Source organism: Centropristis striata, chromosome 22 (assembly GCF_030273125.1).
Source record: "Centropristis striata isolate RG_2023a ecotype Rhode Island chromosome 22, C.striata_1.0, whole genome shotgun sequence".
NCBI lineage: Eukaryota > Metazoa > Chordata > Actinopteri > Perciformes > Serranidae > Centropristis > Centropristis striata.
Window position 1 is genome coordinate 1,453,236 of NC_081538.1, and position 20,161 is coordinate 1,473,396.

The window sequence follows — 20,161 nt, forward strand, 5'->3', positions numbered from 1 at the left end:
TGATCAAAAAAAGACACACAATGACCAAAAAAAGACACAAAATGACCAAATAAGGAAACAAAATGACCAGAAAAAGGAAACAAAATGACCAAAAAAAGACACAAAATGACCAAAAAAGACACAAAATGGCCAAAAAAGACAGAAAATTACCAAAAAAGAAACAAAGTGATCAAAAAAAGACACAAAATGACCAAAAAAGGAAACAAAATGACCAAAAAAAGACATTAAGTGACCCCAATTGGGGTCCTGACCCCAAGGTTGAGCAGCAGCTGCCATACAACACATTATAAAGAATTTTGTGAGTCAACGTTCATAATACTATCACTGATTTACCTTTTATTGTGAGGATCATAGTATTTATGACCGTGAATCAATTTATTTTTATAGCTCTATTAATCTATTATTATATAGAGTCAGATTTAATTAACTGTTGTTATAAAGTATATATTTTTGAGTGTTTATGAAGATGTAACAAAAATGCTTTAAATCCAATCTCACACAACCACACAAATTACTAACCATATCATTTATTTTAAGAAATTATATTATTATTACAATGTTCATTAAATTAGGATCTTTTATAATCTGAAGTCGTCCTCTAAACAAATATTTACAAATTTCACAGTGAATTTGGTATATTTGGTTATAATATCATGACAAGAAGCAACTTCAAACCCTGTTAATAATAATTTTCTCAAAATAAACTCTGAAAGGAACAAACAGAAGTCATGTTGATAAAAAAGAAATTAAAAATTACGGGAACAGGATGAAGATATTAAGGCAGGAACAGTTCCCCGATAAAAAATCTGGGCGAGGAAATCCATCTCCATCAGCAAACAGTGCAATAATGCAACACTCTATCACTGCTACGTCTGAGGGCCTCACAGGTACACAGAGGAATAGTAATAGTCGGGACGGAACTGTCCAACAAGTGAAAGTGAGGAGCATTTATGGGTACGAGTCAGGAACTTGCCTACTTTACTTATTACAAGGGTGCTGAATAAAAAAAATGGTTCCCAAGTGAAATTTTGAGCTTTTGACCTTCTCATTTGCATATCAAAATGGCGGCCGTTGGTCGTTGGACCATTTCCCCTTAGTTTTTTTGTAAGTAGGCAATCAAAGATGAGGAATTAAGTTTCTGGATCTATAGTCTAGAGTCAGAGCAAGGATATAGTGGAGGCTCAGTGTCTTTTTTATGTGTATATATGTATATATATATATACCGGTATATATATATATACATATACACTACCGGTCAAAAGTTTTAGAACACCCCAATTTTTCCATTTTTTTATTGAAATTCAAGCAGTTCAAGTCAAATGAACAGCTTGAAAGGGTCCAAAGGTAAGTGGTGAACTGCCAGAGGTAAATAAAAAAAGGTAAGCTTAACCAAAACTGAAAGATAATGTCAGAAAAATGAAGATAATTTCAGAATTATACTAGTAGCCCTTTTTTCAGGGAACAAGAAATGGGTTAACAACTTAACTCTATGGAGTCTTGGGCTATTTTGTCCATTTTTGAATTCTTTTCATGTCTTTGTAAGTCATTTTGTGTCTTTTTTTGGTCATTTTGTGTCTTTTTTTGGTCATTTTGTGTCTTTTTTTGGTCATTTTGTGTCTTTTTTTAGTCATTTTGTGTCTTTTTTTTGGTCATTTTGTGTCTTTTTTAGTAATTTTATGTCTTTTTTGGTCATTTTGTGTCTTTTTTAGTCATTTTGTGTCTTTTTTTAGTCATTTTGTGTCTTTTGGTGTCTTTTTTTGGTCATTTTGTGTCTTTTTTTTGTCATTTTGTGTCTTTTTTTAGTCCTTTAGTCCAACATAAAATGTGATTTTGAATCTTTTTTTTTTTTACTTTCAAAACACTATCATGCTCAATCAAGAATTTTAAATGTTGCAAATGTGCATTAATTTCAGAGTACACTGAGACATTAAACTGCATCATTTTCAATTCAATTCTGGAAAAAGTTGGTGTGTTCTAAAACTTTTGACCAGTAGTGTATATATATGCAAAATACCAACTTTTAAGGTTAAATTAAGCATTATTTGTGTCATTTTTTAAGGCCGACATAAATATTAAATCAATATCACTTTTAAATGTTCCAGTTGGTATTTTGCAAATATATAAATACATAAAAAAGACACTGAGCCTCCACTATATCCTTGCTCTGACTCTAGACTATAGATCCAGAAACTTCATTTCCTCATCTTTGATTGCCTACTTACAAAAAAACTAGGGGGAAATGGTCCAACGACCAACGGCCGCCATTTTGATATGCAAATGAGAAGGTCAAAAACTCAAAATTTCGCTTGGGAATCATTTTTTTTGGACTCAGCACCCTTGAGATATGTAAGGTAGACCGGTTCCTGACTTGTACCCATAAATGCTCCTCACTTCTTATAGGAGGCTTTTATTCTGAAATCCGTCTAGACTATAAGCCAGTCATCAAAGGTGTGTCCCTTTTAATCAGTGCTCTCTACCTTCTACTTTCAAACAAACCTCAGTTAGCATCTACATGCGAGAGAAGGGCCTTGCATCACTTTTCCCTCTAATATCTTGTGGAAAGATTTTGTTCTGGTAGGTACTCTGGAATAATAAGCTGTAGGGTGAAATGTAAAATCACCTCTCTCACTCATTGTAACGGCTGAAAAGTCTCATGAGGACAGGAATGTAAGGTTTGGAGGACCAGGGGCTCAGTCCTGCCTCTGGGGGACGCAGCCCTCCATCTCCAACACCTCGGGCCAGCCGTCGAACTTGTTGGTGTCGGCGCTGTTCTTTATATGCTGAGGAGGAAAAAAAACACATATCGTTAGCCTCATAGCATAATTGCCTAAGTCATTTTTTGGCCAAATTGTGATATCTGCCTAAGCTAGTTCATGTTTCTTCAACTTTCTAGACAATAAATGTACTTTCAATCAATCAAAGGGATTAGGAGAAGTGTGTTTTTACTTTTAATCACATTTCTGCGACAAGGTATGATGAAGTGATGTAAACGCTAGCAAAACACTTTTAAAGAGAGACTTGTAAAGAGATTTGTTTTGACTAGAAATAAGACATTTTGACAAGATATAAGATCAGTATTCGAATAGCGTTCAGTGAGCAGAAGTACTCTGTGTTCGTTCCAAAAAAAGACCAGAGTGATGTTTGTATCGTTTTTTTCTTGTTTTCTGAAATGCTCAAATATGACTTAGGCAAATATGCTATGAGGCTAACGATATGTAAGAGAAAAATTGCCTTAGTCAGGGCATATTCTGCCTAAGTCACTTTTATCTGTTATGAAAACGATGTGTTTAATTTTTTATGCAAACTTGTTCACACTTCTATTTGAACTTACTGTTACAATATCAATTAAAAATACCAATGGGCTTACTAAAAATTGTGTTTTTTCTTGTTTCCCGAAAACGTTCAAATATGACTTAGGCAAATATGCTATGAGGCTAACGAGTATCACACATCCTGCATTGTCTATTTCAGATATCAGATCCAGGTCAGACAGGGTGTGGCAGAGAATGAATAATGCTGTCTGACTGGTGTGAACAGGGCTGGGCTGTTCTAATAATATCATACAACACAACAAGTCTGTTAATCATAAATGTTCTCTGGCTTAAAGATTACTTAAAGATCGCCTGTGTGTTCTCTAACATTATCCCCTTTCAGACGGACGTTTCAAGCCGCAGAAATCCCAGAGGTGTTCTGAGAGGACCTGTAGCCTCTTCAGGTAGCGACGGAGGAGTTAAATTGGCGAGACGGGATCAATGTGAACCAGTGGGAAACCAACACTGGGGTAATAAGAAAGGAAATCATATCTTCAGAAACATGACTCTCACTTGAGTCCTACAGTAATCACATCATGTTCAGCAAAATGTAGAGCAGTTCTTCCACATCATTGTTTTAAACGCACTCGCTGCTGCTTACTGTACACATACTGTCGTCTCTTATTTTACACATACTGCCGTTGCTTAATGCAGCTATTCTCAACCTTGGGGTCCCGACCCCAATTGGGGTCGCGAGATGATTTCTGGGGGTCACCAAATCATTTAGGAAGTCAGCTCTGTCTCCACTGTGTTAAAGTGTTCATGTTTTTTAGTTTTTTTGGTCATTTAATGTCTTTATTTTTGTCATTTTGTCTTTTTTTCGTAATTTTGTGGGTTTTTTGGTCATTTTGTTTCTTTTATTGGGTCACTTTGTTCATTTTTTTTGGTCATTTTGTGTCTTTTTTGGTCAACTTGTGTAATTTTTGGTCATTTTGTGTCTTTTTTGGTCAATTTGACTCATTTTATGCTTAATTTTATGTAATTTTTTGGTCATTTTGTGTCTTTTTTTAATCATTTTGTGTCTTTTTGTGGTCAATTTGATTCTTTATGGGTAATTTTGTGTCTTTTCTGACAAATCCCAAAGTAGCAAGTTATTACTTTACAAAAAAAAAAAAAAAATGCACAGACAGAGATGTTTTAGTTGTTGTCTGCTTCATTATTCGTCCAAAATTCGTCGTATCAACTGAATTTGTATGATCTGAACTGTGCGTGTGAGATTGTTTTCAGTGAGGGGGGGTCACCGACAACATGCATGTTAAACTGGGGGTCGTGACTCAAAAAGGTTGAGAACTACTGACTTAATGTGCACATATTGTCGTCTCTTATTGTTCACATAATCTACTGCTGCTGGGGAATCTATGGCGAAATGCTGACAGATCTCATTAAGGCTCTTTAGGGGGACTTTTGCAGAAGTGCATGGTGAAACAATGATTATATTACTGCCACTAGAATGGGATGTGTCCCAACACAGAGCTGCTTTAAGAACCAAACACAACACGCCTTTATAATCCTCTTTCGTAACCTGAGTAGGAGGACAATTCTATGCAGGATGCAGCTCTAACTAGATTTCTTCTTGTGTAAATCTGGAGTGTTATTTCAGTGAACACTGGTATTTTACACTGAGATTTGTTGGCGGTATAAACTGATCATAATTGATCTGATCTAAGGCTGATTTGGTAAGAAATTGCTCCCTTAACTTTAAATATTGGCTGAAAACAAGGCGACTGTTGTTGCAGTTGCTTTTAAACAGGATACTATTTCATTTAACCCTTTGATGCACAACATATTGACCTTATTTTATGATTGAAGATCCCAAGTATTCTTTGAATATCTTGTTTTTGATAACAACAGATCATTATTTCCATTTTGCTTCTTATACTTTATGAGGGAAAAAAGTTTTTGTGTTATTACATAGCTAAGTACTTGGCTAAGTAGCTTGCTAAGCTAACTACTTAGCCAAGAAGTTAGCTAAGTAGTTAGCTTAGAAAGCTACTTAGCTAAATACTTAGTCAAGAAGTTAGCTAAGTAGTTAGCTTAGCAAGCTACTTAGCTAAATTCTTAGCCAAGAAGTTAGCTAAGTAGTTAGCTTAGTAAGCTATTTAGCTAAATACTTAACCAAGAAGTTAGCTAAGTAGTTAGCTTAGCAAGCTACTTAGCTAAATTCTTAGCCAAGAAGTTAGCTAAGTAGTTAGCTTAGCAAGCTAATTAGCTAAATACTTAGCTAAGAAGTTAGCTAAGTAGTTAGCTTAGTAAGCTATTTAGCTAAATACTTAACCAAGAATTTAGCTAAATAGTTAGCTTACCAAGCTAATTAGCTAAATACTTAGCTAAGAAGTTAGCTAAGTAGTTAGCTTAGTAAGCTACTTAGCTAAAAAATGGATATGGGTCATTCTTGACCCATGTTTTGCATTAGAAGAGTAGTGACGCAAAAAGGGATTTTATTAAAAAATGAATAAAGGAAAACATAAAATTAGGATGTATGATGATCAAAAACTAGTTGAGGAAAACCTGGAATACTGAATGATGAAAATAATTTATTGCAAAGATATAGAACATAAAAACTCTGTCGGGTCACTTTAGACCATGTTGTGCATCAAAGGGTTAAGGGAGTAGATGTAAACAGGAGCGTGTCAGGTTACCTACCTGCTCAAATGGACTCTTGGTCTTGATGCCTTTCCCTCCAACAAAGATCCAGTTATCACGGAAACCCAAATTACTGACAGCCGAGCTTCCTAGATCAGAAATCAGCTTCCTGGCTTCATCATTAAGTCTACAGCACAAAGAAGGAAGACATTATTTCATTCAGCGAAGAACTAAAGCAATCTACATGAATCATATGAATCTAAACTAAAGTAATTATATATATTATTGTGGAAAACATGCTTACTTTGTTGAGGGATCATCAAATGAAGCCATCATCACGATCGTCCCATCCTCAATTTCTTTGAGGAATTTAATAAACGGAGCCACGTCTGCACAAGTTCACACATGATCAGCACAATGTTTATGTTTCTAAATGTGTGAAAAACAAAAAGGTTGAGTAACACACTCACCTCCTGCCCACATATCAAAGGAATCTGTCTTGGTAGCTTCCCCTGTTCTCCCTGTGGAGATATAGAACTTTTAGGTTTACAATTATGAATGACATATTTTGGTATATACACTACCGGTCAAAAGTTTTACAACACACCAACTTTTCCAGAATTTAATTGAAAATGATGCAGTTTAATGTCTCAGTGTACTCTGAAATTAATGCACATTTGCAACATTTAAAATTCTTTATTGAGCATGATAGTGTTTTGGAAGTTAAAAAAAAGATTCAAAATCACATTTTATGTTGGACTAAAGGACTAAAAAAAGACACAAAATGACCAAAAAAAGACACAAAATGACCAAAAAAAGAACAGAAGACACAAAAAGACCAAAAAAGACACAAAATGCCCAAAAAAAGACACATAATGACCAAAAAAAGACACAAAATGACCAAAAAAGACACATAATGACCAAAAAAAGACACAAAATGACCAAAAAAGACACATAATGACCAAAAAAAGACACAAAATGACCAAAAAAGACACAAATTGACCACAAAATTATCAAAATAAGACCAGAAAAGACACAAAAAAAAAACAAAAAAGACACAAATTGACCAAAAAAAGACACAAAATAAGACCAGAAAAGACACAAAAAAAACAAAAAAGACACAAAATGACTAAAAAAAGACACAAAATGACTTACAAAGACATGAAAATAATTCAAAAATGGACAAAATAGCCCTATAAGACTCCATAGAGTTAAGTTGTTAACCCATTTCTTGTTCCCTGAAAAAGGCCTACTTGTATAATTCTGAAATGTACATTATTTTCCAGTTTTGGTTAAGCTTACCTTTTTTTATTTACCTCTGGCAGTTCACCACTTACCTTTGGACCCTTTCAAGCTGTTCATTTGACTTGAACTGCTTGAATTTCAATAAAAAACTGGAAAAATTGGGGTGTTCTAAAACTTTTGACCAGTAGTGTATATATATAAAGACATTGTGCAGTGTGAAGCCTCATGGTTCTTTTTTAAATGACAGCAGTATTATATTGCTATCAGCAGTAGCTAGCTTATAAAATCAAATGGACTTGAAGGTGTGGAGCTGCAGCTGATAACGAACCATTAACCAGCGCCACGTTGATCCCTCTCCCCACGTTGTTCTTCACACCACTCATTAATCTGGAACACAACAAAAAGGAGGACAATTACAATAGAACCCATGGAGATATTTATGAAAACGTACAGCATAAAGGAGATAGATATACTTCCTAGTAATTTTGTGTTTTTTTTATAAAGTAATTTAGTGTTTTTTCAGTCATTTTGTGTCTTTTTTGTCATTTTGTGTCTTTTTTTAAGTAATTTTTGTGTCTTTTTTTGGTAATTTTGTGTTTTTTTTGTCATTTTGTGTCTTTTTTTAAGTAATTTTTGTGTCTTTTTTTGGTAATTTTGTGTCTTTTTTGTCATTTTGTGTCTTTGTAGGCTGTAGGCAAACATAAGTGTTTAATATAGTTTTTGTTAACAACTGTAACTTATCCTGTGGGTACCCATAAGTGGAGACAGCTATACAAACATAATTAATATGTATTTTTTGGTCATTTTGTGTCTTTTTTTAGTCATTTTGTATCCTTTTTTTGGTAATTTTGTCTTTTTTAAAGTAATTTAGTGTTTTTTCAGTCATTTTGTGTCTTTTTTGATCATTTTGTGGTCAATTTGTGTCTTTTGTGGTCCTTTTTTGGTCAGAGGGTCAAAGGTCAAAGGTCAGAATGGTCAAAGGTCAGAATGGACCTTTAGACTGATAGCAAAGGACTTAAAAGTCACAATAAAATATAAAAAAATATATAAATGCACAGACAGTTTTTTGTCATTTTGTGGGGTTTTTTGTCAGTTTGTGTCTTTTCGGTCATTTTGTTTCTTTTATTGGGCCATTTTGTTCATTTTTTTTGGTCATTTTGTGTCTTTTTTGGTCAATTTGACTCATTTTTTGCTTAATTTTATGTAATTTTTTGATCATTTTGTGTCTTTTTTTGATCATTTTGTGTCTTTTTGTGGTCAATTTGATTCTTTATGGGTAATTTTGTGTCTTTTCTGACAAATCCCAAAGTAGCAAGTTATTACTTTACAAAAAAAATATATAAATGCACAGACAGAGATGTTTTAGTTGTTGTCTGCTTCATTATTTGTCCAAAATTCGTCGTATAAACTGAGTTTGAATGATCTGAACTGAGAGATTGTGTTCAGTGAGACAACATGCATGTTAAATTGGGGGTCGCGACTCAAAAAGGTTGAGAACTACTGAGTTAGGTAAGTTAGTGACAGTGAAGTAAGTCAAGTAAACAAAATACTTAGTTCTTGTGTTTATGAAGCGTTCACTAAGTCATGTGACTTACAGTTTGTCCTCCAGACAGACTCTGGGCCCCACAACGCTGGCTGCTCCGCTCGCCATCTTGAAGGCGAAATTCCCGGCTGGACACGACTTAGACAGTCCACACTTGTACCTAACAGGCTTCGTTGCTGTAAAAAAAAAAAAGAACTCCGTTTACACAAGTACCAGGTCGCACAATATCAAGTAACACGGGCTCCCATCACATGATCTATACACAAACAGGTGCAAACACAGAAGAAAAAGCTTCAGCTACCAGGGGAGCTATTTATATGCTAAATGTCAAACACAAGGCTTCTCTATTGACTGTGACACAGACTCATTACCATTCTTGTCTCTGTTATCGTGCAAAAGGGAGGAACATGCAACAGAATAGATAAGACATTGAGAAAAATGCAAAACTAGGGCTGGGTGATATGGCCCTAAAAGAATATCATGATATTTCAGGCTATTTTTGCGATAGCGATATTACCAAATACTTAAAAAGAGATAGAAAATATGATTTTTTTTGTGTGTATAAATAAATAAAAATCTAAAATGTAGTGTGAAGTGCAAATCTCAACAGTTGCCAAATACAAAAAAATTTACTCTTGACTCTAGAGCATGGGTCTCAAACTTGCGGCCCGCGGGCCAATTGTGGCCCTCTTGACGATATTTTGTGGCCCCCACCTTGATATGAAAGTTTAATGTGAGTTTTATATGAATGGCACTTTACCCTGTTGTGTGTGGAAGGTCCCTTTAATTACTTTTTTGGTAATTTTGTGTCTTTTTTTTGTAATTCTGGGTCTTTTTTTGGTCATTTTGTTTCTTTTTGAAGTAATTTAGTTTTTTTTGGTCATTTTGTGTCTTTTTTGGTAATTATGTGTATTTTTTGGTCATTGTGTGTCTTTTATGTCATTTTGTGTCTTTTTAAAGTAATTTAGTGTTTTTTCAGTCATTTTGTGTCTTTTTTGGTCATTTTGTGTCTTTTTTTAGTCATTTTGTTTCTTTTTGAAGTAATTTAGTGTTTTTTCAGTCATTTTGTGTCTTTTTTGGTCATTTTGTGTCTTTTTTTGTTTTGTTTTTTGTGTCATTTTTGTGTCTTTTTTTTAGTCATTTTGTTTCTTTTTTAAGTAATTTAGTTTTTTTTCTGTCATTTTGTGTCTTGTTTGGTCATTTTGTGTCTTTTTTGGTCATTTTGTTTCTTTTTGAAGTATTTTAGTTTTTTTCTGTCATTTTGTGTGTTTTTTTTGTAATTTTGTGTCTTTTTGGTCATTTTGTTTGTTTTTTAATTAACTCTGTGTCTTTTTTTTTTGGTCATTTTGTGTCTTTTTTTTGTAATTTTGTGTGTATTTTTGGTCATTTTGATACTGCCTCCAGCAGCCCCCAGGTAATTTGAGTTTGAGACCCCTGCTCTAGAGTATGAGAAAATAATAAAAACAACCATTTAGGGGTTCCGGGGGCATATTTTAATGACATTTTGTAAATGAGAATAAAGGTTCTTGTATGTTTTATTTAAGGCATCTTATTTTGACAGTCTTCTTGTAAATTGTGGTGGATTCTCTTAACACACTGTGCTCTTATTTTGAAAGCTGCATGTGTTTAGTGACAGGGAGGAAGTAGCTTTTTGTGATTAAAACAACTTTAACCACTACATCAAGAAGTAGAAATGTTGCCAATATCATGATATGCATTTTTTTTAACCATAAAAAAAATATACTGATATTATCGTGAACGATACAATATGGCACACCCCTATGCAAAACATAATTATTCAAATGATTGAAACATACTTACAGCCTTCACTCACTGGCATTGATCTCGCTGAAAAGCAAAACAGAAGTAGACATAACAAGATTTTACTATTGTTTACATGCAGCTCTGTGGGAAAATCCCATAAACACAAACAAGACAGATAAAGAGTAGATCTGGTTTCTATAATATGAACACAAGACATATTTATTATAGAATCGACCCTGACGATAACTGATGAAATGGCTTGTTTCCTCTATGGCTGAAACTCTGCCACTTCCTGATATTAGCACAGCTGCTCAGGGCAACATCTGTGGTTATAACAGGTTTCATCTTGCAGAAATGATACTCACAGATCACGCTGCTCAGCTTGAAGTCCATGTTGATCTCCAGCAGTTGAAACGCCAGAAAGACGGCGAGGAGGAACGCAAAGATGAGAGCTGCTAACTTCAAAATAGCTGAAAAAGTAAAAGATAGATCAAATATTCAACAAAGCCATGCAACAAAATATGATAACACCACGATAAACTTTGTGTATGTATAATGCATGAATAAATGTATAGGCATGACAAACTTGCAGCCCAATTGTGGCCCCTGTGACGATATTTTGTGGCCCCCACCTTGATATGAAAGTTTAATGTGAGTTTTATATGAATGGCACTTTACCGTGTTGTGTGTGGAAGGTCCCTTTTATTACTTTTTTTTTTGGTAATTTTGTGTCTTTTTAAAATAAATTTGTATCTTTTTTGAAAAATTTTGTGTCTTTCTTTAGTCATCTTGTTTCTTATTTAAGTAAAATAGTTTATTTCTGCCATTTTGTGTCTTTTTTTGATCATTTTGTGTCTTTTAGGGTAATTTTGTGTCTCTTATTGTCATTTTGTGTCTTTTTTTTATTTTTGTGTCTTTTTTTGGTAATTTTGTGTCTTTTTTTGTCATTTTGTGTCTTTTTTTTTTTTTTTGTCATTTTTGTGTTTTTTAAGTCATTTTGTTTCTTTTTTAAGTGATGTCGTTTTTTTCTGTCATTTTGTGTCTTTTTGTTTTGTTTTTTTTGTGTCATTTTGGGTCATTTTGGGTCTTTTTGGGTCATTTGGTGTCTCTTTTTGTCATTTTGTGTCTTCTTTTAGTAATTGTTGTGTCATTTTGTTTCTTTTTTAAGTCATATAGTTTTTTTTTTGTCATTTTATGTCTTTTTTGGGGTTTTTTTGTGTCATTTTTGGTCATTTTGTGTCCTTTTTTTGTCATTTTTGGTCATTTTTGTGTCTTTTTCTAGTCATTTTGTGTCTCTTTTATGTAATTTTGTGTCTTTTTTATGGTCATTCTGATACTGTAGCCTCCAGCGGCCCCCAGGTAACTAGAGTTATTGACCCCTGCTCTATAGGTTACTATCATAGATTATTATGTTACTGTATATCTGTCAGAGTGAAACACTTACCTCCAGTCCTCATCATCTTTGCCTCCAGACACTTTTTCCACAGCTAACAACCTGTTATGACGAAGCAGTTTATCAGTTATAACCAGTTATAACCGTTCATCGGTCTGCGGGTGGTCGGTGCAAGATAACGGCAACTTCAGCAGCTAATAGTTAAAATAAAACATAATAATTGCACAAACAGTTAGATGCACAGTTACTTCCGTTAACTGAGGAGCTTATTCACAGACACTATGTAGACGTAGAGACGTGTTATAACGTTAAAAACTGACGTTACGTCTGCTGTGGAACTTCCTCATCATTGCTAACGTTTGCAGACGAACACCGAGACACCGCCGGTGGGAAATGTAATAATTTAACGTCTGGTTTAAAGGTTTCCCACGCGTGAAATGCCCCACACCTTGCTTACCTGCTCTTTGCCAGGTAACGGGGTGTTCCACGGTATCAACTGGTTACAGTGATTCAGGTAAAGACAGCTGCAGAGATCGTCTGAGGGAAGACAGATGGTGAGATGCTCCACTCTGTCAGAAATATAAAGACGAAGATCAGGCAGACAGACTCCGTCGACCTGTTAAAATAATTGCCAAACTCTTTTTTTTTTTTTTTTCAAGTTTTGCAGGAAACACAAAAAAATTAACATATGACATTTATTGATAATTTCACTCAAAAAATTATCTATCTATAAAAATCTTTTTTGTAATTTTGTGTCTTTTTTTAGGTCACTTTGTGTCTTTTTTGGTCATTTTGTGTCTTTTTTTAGTCATTTTGTTTCTTTTTGAAGTAATTTAGTGTTTTTTCAGTCATTTTGTGTCTTTTTTTGTTTTGTTTTTGTGTCATTTTTGTATCTTTTTTTAGTCATTTTGTTTCTTTTTTAAGTAATTTAGTTTTTTTCTGTCATTTTGTGTCTTGTTTGGTCATTTTGTGTCTTTTTTGGTCATTTTGTGTCTTTTTTTGTTTTGTTTTTTGTGTCATTTTTGTGTCTTTTTTTAGTCATTTTGTTTCTTTTTTAAGTAATTTAGTTTTTTTCTGTCATTTTGTGTCTTGTTTGGTCATTTTGTGTCTTTTTTGGTCATTTTGTGTCTTTTTTTGTTTTGTTTTTTGTGTCATTTTTGTGTCTTTTTTTAGTCATTTTGTTTCTTTTTTAAGTAATTTAGTTTTTTCTGTCATTTTGTGTCTTGTTTGGTCATTTTTGTGTCTTTTTTTGTCATTTTGTGTCTTTTTGGGTTATTTTGTGTCTTTTTAAAATAATTTTGTGTCTTTTTGAATAATTTTGTGTCTTTTTTTAGGTCATTTTGTGTCTTTTTGTAATTTTGTGTTTTTTTTGTCATTATGTGGTGGTGAGATGCTCCGCTCTGTCAGAAATATAAAGACCACCAGGCAGACAGACTCCGTCACCCTGTTAGAATAATTGCCTAACTCATTTTTTTTTTCAAGTTTTGCAGGAAACACTAAAAACTTCACCAAAAGTGTAACATATGACCTTTATTGATCATTTCACTCAAAAATGATGTAACAAAGGATGGCTATTGGCATAGTAATAACACTGTGTGTAAATGATGTAACTTAAGAGAAATAAATGACTTAGGCAATTTTTTTAACATGCCTTTGTGACTAGATACACTTTATTTTGAAGGTGTCTGCATAAGACATGAGCGTGTCATAAACATGACATGGGATGTGTCATGAACATTAATGACACTTTGAAGTAACATTAATGCTCATGATACTTGTCATGTCATGTTTCTGACAGGCTTGTGTTACTCTTATGTAGACACTTTCAAAATAAAGTGTTACCATATCTTGCTTAAGTCACAAAGGCATGTTCAAAAAAAATTGCCTAACACTTTATTTTGAAGATGTCTACATAAGAGTGTATGTCTACAAAACATGACACGCTCATGTCACTGTTATGTAAACACCTTCAAAAGAAAGTGTTACCAATATTAGTGTCAACAATAAAACACTGATAAACTAAACTGATAACTAAACAATCTCCCTCTAGCTCTTCTTTTCTGGGTTCTTATCTGATGCCTATGTGGCAAATTGTCAAAATATTTTATTTGCCTAAATCATCTCCTCATCAGATAATGTGATTTCACCCCTCATCACTTCTTTGACAAATAATGACTTAGGCGATTATTTTAACAGTGTGACGACTTTTTTTAAAGGATTGTAGAAGTGTATTTCTCTGCATTAGGGACATTTTCTTTCATCCCTGTTGTGTTAGACCCTTTAAAAGGAAAAAACAAAAACAAAAAAACAACTACAATATACATAAATCCTAGATCACTATTACAATTATAATAGAGCCACAATGAACAAAAAACACGCTTACAACAATGGCTAATTTATCAAACATTAAGTGTGGTGTTGGAAGTTTGTATGATAATAATATTATTATTTTTTTCATTATTTGCCATCCCAATAACACTACCATCATATCATTAGTGTCATTACCACCATCTTGCCACTGCACCTTATTTACCTATTTATTTATGTTGTGTACTTTTCCTATTGTTATTTTTGTTTTTTTCTGCCCTGAGTATTTTATTCCATCTATCTATCTATCTATCTATCTATCTATCTATCTATCTATCTATCTATCTATCTATCTATCTATCTATCTATCTATCTATCCTCTTTTCTTTTCCTCTGCTCGAGTGGACTAGTTTTTTATTCACGAGTGAGACATCCTGTTATTAACTTATCTTTGTTTCCGTCACAACAACTTCCTTTTTTCTTCTTCTCTGTTCCATTAAAAACAGACGACAGACGTCACAGCGCCCCCAGTGTCCTCTGGTGGACAGACGGGTAATAAATCCCATAATTGCATATTAAAAACCATAACAAACACATAATAATAGACTGTAGTTTTGTTTGTCTGTTTCTTTTTTTTTTACAAATGCACATTTTTAGAATTATTTTTATTGTTTTCACATTGACATGACAGAAAGGGTGGTGCAACACAGAGTGAAATTAAAATAAAATAAAATAAAATAAAATAAAAAACACTGTACAAATCAAAGAGTAAGCAAAACAAAGCAATGACATTAAGCAAGCTCAATAAATTAAGACATTCTTCAGCTCCTCAGAACATGATACAAAGAGTGCTCCCATAAAAAAAAAATCAGGGATAAGTCCAACAAAAGTTGTTGTTTTTTCAAAACAGCTGGTCTCAATCTTCAGCATTCATTACATTCATAGAAAAGTGTCAGCTGTCATTCAATAAGATCCTGGCAAAATAAGGACACAAAAATATTAGTAAACATGGAGAAATCATAGTGTCTTAACCCATAAGAATCCATGGTGACACCATGTAACAAACACGTTAAATCTTCAATTTTTTGTTACCAGGCTCAGTTTAAACCCATTTAACAACTTTAATCCGTTAATAAGGTGTCCTGTATTGCATTTAACTTGTTTTGACCATATTTCCTGAACAAATTAAAGTCACAATTTTGATAAACAAAAAGACACATGGTTATTTGTATTTATTTATTATCGATTTATTATTATTATTATGCTACTTAAAAACAAATCTAAAAAATAATTTATTGTTAAACAGAACTAATAATGTCACAATTTTGATAGATGTTGTGGAGATGCAGAGAAAAAGGCAAATTTGTGTCTATTATTATTTTATTTTAAAATACGAAATATTATAAACATAAATATTATAAACATAAATACTATAAGCGCCCAATGTAATGTTTATGTCACATCACAGATCTTTGACATTTAGGGATAGTGTTTTTGAAAACACATCAGAAATGGTGGTATATCCCCCATAACTTTCCTTTAAGGATAACTGGGTCTGGGTTCTTATGGGTTAAACATGTTTTGAGCTCAAAACAATATTAATAAAATAACACAGATGATAACAACTCTTACATCATCTGAGTCCTGCTGGCAGGCTGTGCCGTTGCTGCTCGTGGCGCTTTCAAGATCGCCCGTGATGCCGTTAACTTCATCCTGCATCCGGAGGTTGGAGAAACGATACGTTGGTGACCTGCAGAGGGCGACATTACACAGTCTTCAAACATTTGCAGACTTCAAACTGACCTATAAAGTCCTGCATAAACTGGCTCCAAGATACAAGAGTTCATTAGCCATTAAGAAATAGCCTTGAGCGTGTTACTGGAGGCTCTGTCAGAGGTGACTGTTATAGGTTATATTCCTCTTTTATTGCGTAAGTGTTTGTATACACTACTGGTCAAAAGTTTTAGAACACACCAACTTTTCCAGAATTTAATTGAAAATGATGCAGTTTAATGTCTCAGTGTACTCTGAAATTAATGCACATTTGCAACATTTAAAATTCTTTATTGAGCATGATAGTGTTTTGAAAGTAAAAAAAAGATTCAAAATCACATTTTATGTTGGACTAAAGGACTAAAAAAGACACAAAATGACAAAAAAAAGACACAAAATGACCAAAAAAAGAGACAAAATGACTTACAAAGACATGAAAAGAATTCAAAAATGGACAAAATAGCCCAAGACTCCATAGAGTTAAGTTGTTAACCCATTTCTTGTTCCCTGAAAAAGGCCTACTTGTATAATTCTGAAATGTACATTATTTTTCCATTTTGGTTAAGCTTACCTTTTTTTATTTACCTCTGGCAGTTCACCACTTACCTTTGGACCCTTTCAAGCTGTTCATTTGACTTGAACTGCTTGAATTTCAATAAAAAACTGGAAAAATTGGGGTGTTCTAAAACTTTTGACCGGTAGTGTATGTATTTTGTATATTGTACGTATTTTTATTTTTATTTTTTTTGTTTGTTTGTTTTTTGTTTCATAATTCTCTGCCTTTTTACATCATGGCCAGGGGACTACAGATGAAAACTAGCCTTCTGGCTAACTCTGGCTTTTTTAACCATGTATAATCATGTGTTTTATGAAATTGCACTGTCCCCTTTTAAATAAACTAATACTAATACTAAAACCAGACTGATCAGCTGCTATTGATATTGGGTGCATCGAGGTGTGTATGCAGCAGAGATGTGTTTGTGCAGCTCACATGTTCCTGTAAACGACCCTCTTGACAGCGAAGACTGCAGAAACAATCGCTACCAGGACGATGACTGCTGCTCCTGCACACACCAGGATCAACACCAGCCTCTCCCGCTGGAACAAAACACACAGTTAGAGTCCTGAAAACTTCATGAGGGTCACAACAAATACACTCATTTTTAACCCTTTGATGCACAACATGGGTCTAAAGTGACCCGACAGAGTTTTTATGTTCTATATCTTTGCAATAAATAATTTTATCATTCAGTATTCCAGGTTTTCCTCAATTAGTTTGTTTTTGATCATCATACGTCCTAATTTTTATGTTTTCCTTTATTATTTTTTAAATAAAATCCCTTTTTGTGTCACTACCCTTCTAATGCACAACATGGGTCAAAAATGACCCGTATCCATTTTTTAGCTAAGTAGCTTGTTACGCTAACTACTAAGCTAACTTCTTGGCTAAATATTTAGCTAAGTAGCCTGTTAAGCTAACTACTAAGCTAACTTCTTGGCTAAGTATTTAACTAAGTAGCTTGTTAAGCTAACTACTAAGCTAACTTCTTGGCTAAGTATTTAGCTAAGTAGCTTGTTAAGCTAACTACTTAGCTAACTTCTTGGCTAACTAGTTAGCTTGGCAAGCTACTTAGCCAAGTAGTTAGCTAAGTAATAATACAAACACCTTTTTTCTTCATAAAGTATGAGAGGCAAAATGGAAATAATGATCTGTTGTTATCAAAAAGATATTTAAAGAATACTTGGAATATTCAATCATAAAATAAGTTCATATCAAAAGATAGAGCACAGAAACACACAGCAGCATTAAATGACATGAAGGGAATGAATGCGGGTCATTTTTGACCATGTTGTGCATTAGAAGGGGGGTCAATATGTTGAGCATCAAAGGGTTAAACGATTCATCTACTGACCGGTGTGTCAAAGTGTGTGACTGGAGACGAGGACCTGGCCGGAGGAGCCGGGCTGGTTTTAACACCACACGGTCTGATGACTGTCTGCGTCTCAAGTTGAGAGCTGAATCCCCCCACACAGCGATCACTGGGGACCTTACGGTACCTACAGACAGGCAGAAGTGTGTGAGCATCAACAGGAACATACTCATCCCTCACACCAGATCCAAAGAAGGAGAAGCAGCTTTTAGTGTTTATGCCCCGCGAAAGTGGAACGCCCTGCCTGACACAGTTAAATCAACCTGGTCTCACAGGAATCCGTGAAATAGCCACGGATTCGCTTAACTCAAAATCCGTGGAATAGCCACGGAATCACTCAAATTTCCGTGAAACTGACACGGATTTTGCTGCAATGCAAGTTAATGCCAGTCATATCCCGTGGCTATTCCAACATACAAAGTGATTATGTACATTCACTGAGTGAATATTTAGAAAATAAAACATATATTTCTCGCTAGAAATGTGATCAAAATCCATTTTTATGCAGAAACTAAGTCAAAATATTGAATTTTTCACTAAAAATGAGAGAACTGTCCGCCATGTTTTTTGTTCTGACCGCCGGGACCTTGAAAGTCATGTGACTTGGAACAAACCAATAGGAACAAATATCCATGGAATAGCCACGGGATATGACTGGCATTAACTTGCATTGTAGCGAAATCCGTGTCAGTTTCACGGAAATTTGAGTGATTCCGTGGCTATTCCACGGATTTTGAGTTAAGCGAATCCGTGGCTATTTCACGGATTCCTGTGAGACCAGGTTCGTTAAACATGCCACATCAGTAGCCATTTTAAAAACAGATTAAAAACCTATCTTTTTTCAACAGCATTCGGTTGAACTGTATGCATGCGTGTGTGGTTGTGGGAGTGGGTGCGCATGTGTGAGTAATTAAGTGTGTATGTGGTGAATATGGCATAGCTTGTCTATCTGCACTCTTCAATTAATTTGTTTAGTTTGTTTTTTAATTGTTTGTTTGTTTTTCTTTGTGTTCTGTTTTGTATTTTTAACTGTAATTATGTGTATACATTGTGAAGCACATTGAGTCTGCCTTGTGCATGAAATGCGCTCTATAAATAAAGTTGAATTGAATTGAATGTGTGTCTTCATGTTAAAAAGGAGTGATTGTTTTTACCCGGCGGTCAGCAGCTCGTCCTCCTCTCCGTTCAGACAGAGCTCCAAGGTTTTATTAGCAGCGCTGGTTTGTCTCACACACTCTGAGGTGTTCACATGACGGGAGAAACCGTAGTCGCTGGGGAGAAAGACGCAAGTTAGAGCATCACAAGGGAACACATGCTGTATTTGTTGTTGACTACAAAACATCGATTGATTGATTGATTTAAGTCTATTTCGAATATGAAAACAAATAATAATAAAAAAAAGAGTTAGACAAAACATTTAACATGAAAAGGAGTGAGAAGAAGTAAAACTTATAAACTCCCACCCCCTCTCATTAAATATGACAAGTTAAAATCCTTGTCTAAACATGTCTCGTATTACAAAAACATAAATATAATTTACCGATACAGCGAAATTATACATACATACACGCGCCCACATATGCATACATACACAAACACACGCACACATATATACGAAAGGAAAAGAAACAACAACACAAAATGACAACCAGTGTAAAAAAGATCTTCCCATACAAGCTTAAAGGCGGCCTATCATGCTAATTTTCAGGTTCAGATTGGGTTTCTATAAGATCATGTTTATGTGCTTTCATATAAATAAGAAAAAAAAAACACTTTTTCTCATTCTCCCCACTGCTGCTGCACCTTTATTAACCCTTTGACTGAGATGCTTGTCTGCGTCTTTAAGCCCCCCTTCCGAAAAGTCTCTAGGTCTTCCATACAGAGGGTACGCATTTAAGGTCTAATGGAGCGTTATAATTCCCATTGCATAATATGTCAAATTCTGTATGCCCAAAAAAATACAAGGCTGTCCTACTGCACCTAGTCGTGTTTTGCAGCTAGCTAGCATGCTTTTCTGGCTATTCTGACCCACAATTCTCTGCACAGAATATAGCTAGATGGTCAGACCTCAAGGCATAATGGCAAATTAGTATGTCCCAATAAATAAATGTACTTTAAAAGGGCAGCTGCAGGACAGTAAAAAGAAAAAGCATGCACTAATCACAGCCATGTGAATGACTGGTAGAGCACTTTTTACAGTAAAAAAAGTTTGGAAACCATAAACTACACAATTGAACATGTTCCAGCAGGAATGGGATCCAAAAATTGTAGAGAAATTTCCAAAATCAGCCACCAGGAATACAAGTTAAAC

General features: G+C 34.3%; 2 protein-coding genes across 4 annotated transcripts in view; both read right to left on the reverse strand.

Moving 5' to 3' along the window:
- Positions 1 to 2,333: 2,333 nt before the first annotated feature.
- fam3c (FAM3 metabolism regulating signaling molecule C) lies at positions 2,334 to 12,379 on the reverse strand. 3 transcript variants are annotated; one of them, XM_059326293.1, is made up of 10 exons: positions 12,297 to 12,379; positions 11,891 to 11,941; positions 10,812 to 10,916; positions 10,504 to 10,530; positions 8,735 to 8,858; positions 7,468 to 7,526; positions 6,365 to 6,415; positions 6,199 to 6,283; positions 5,955 to 6,081; positions 2,334 to 2,780 (listed from the first exon to the last, which is right to left on the reverse strand). In XM_059326293.1, exons 2-10 carry the CDS (start codon positions 11,904 to 11,906, stop codon positions 2,691 to 2,693), a joined length of 684 nt encoding a protein of 227 aa, XP_059182276.1. In that variant the 5' UTR covers positions 11,907 to 11,941; positions 12,297 to 12,379; the 3' UTR covers positions 2,334 to 2,690. The 3 variants fall into 3 exon arrangements, with proteins under 3 accessions (XP_059182276.1, XP_059182278.1, XP_059182277.1); XM_059326295.1 differs by having other exon boundaries at positions 12,288 to 12,327; XM_059326294.1 differs by lacking the exon at positions 12,297 to 12,379 and having other exon boundaries at positions 11,891 to 12,261.
- Positions 12,380 to 14,813: 2,434 nt separating this feature from the next.
- si:dkey-159a18.1 (sortilin) overlaps positions 14,814 to 20,161 on the reverse strand; it is a 32,097-nt gene continuing 26,749 nt past the window's right edge. The window contains exons 17-21 of the mRNA XM_059326300.1: positions 19,005 to 19,121; positions 17,833 to 17,977; positions 16,911 to 17,017; positions 15,779 to 15,896; positions 14,814 to 15,120 (exon numbers count right to left, since the gene is read on the reverse strand). Of these exons, the coding sequence (XP_059182283.1) occupies positions 15,106 to 15,120; positions 15,779 to 15,896; positions 16,911 to 17,017; positions 17,833 to 17,977; positions 19,005 to 19,121 (502 nt within the window). The 3' untranslated portion in view covers positions 14,814 to 15,105. The remainder of the gene's footprint in view (positions 15,121 to 15,778; positions 15,897 to 16,910; positions 17,018 to 17,832; positions 17,978 to 19,004; positions 19,122 to 20,161) is intronic.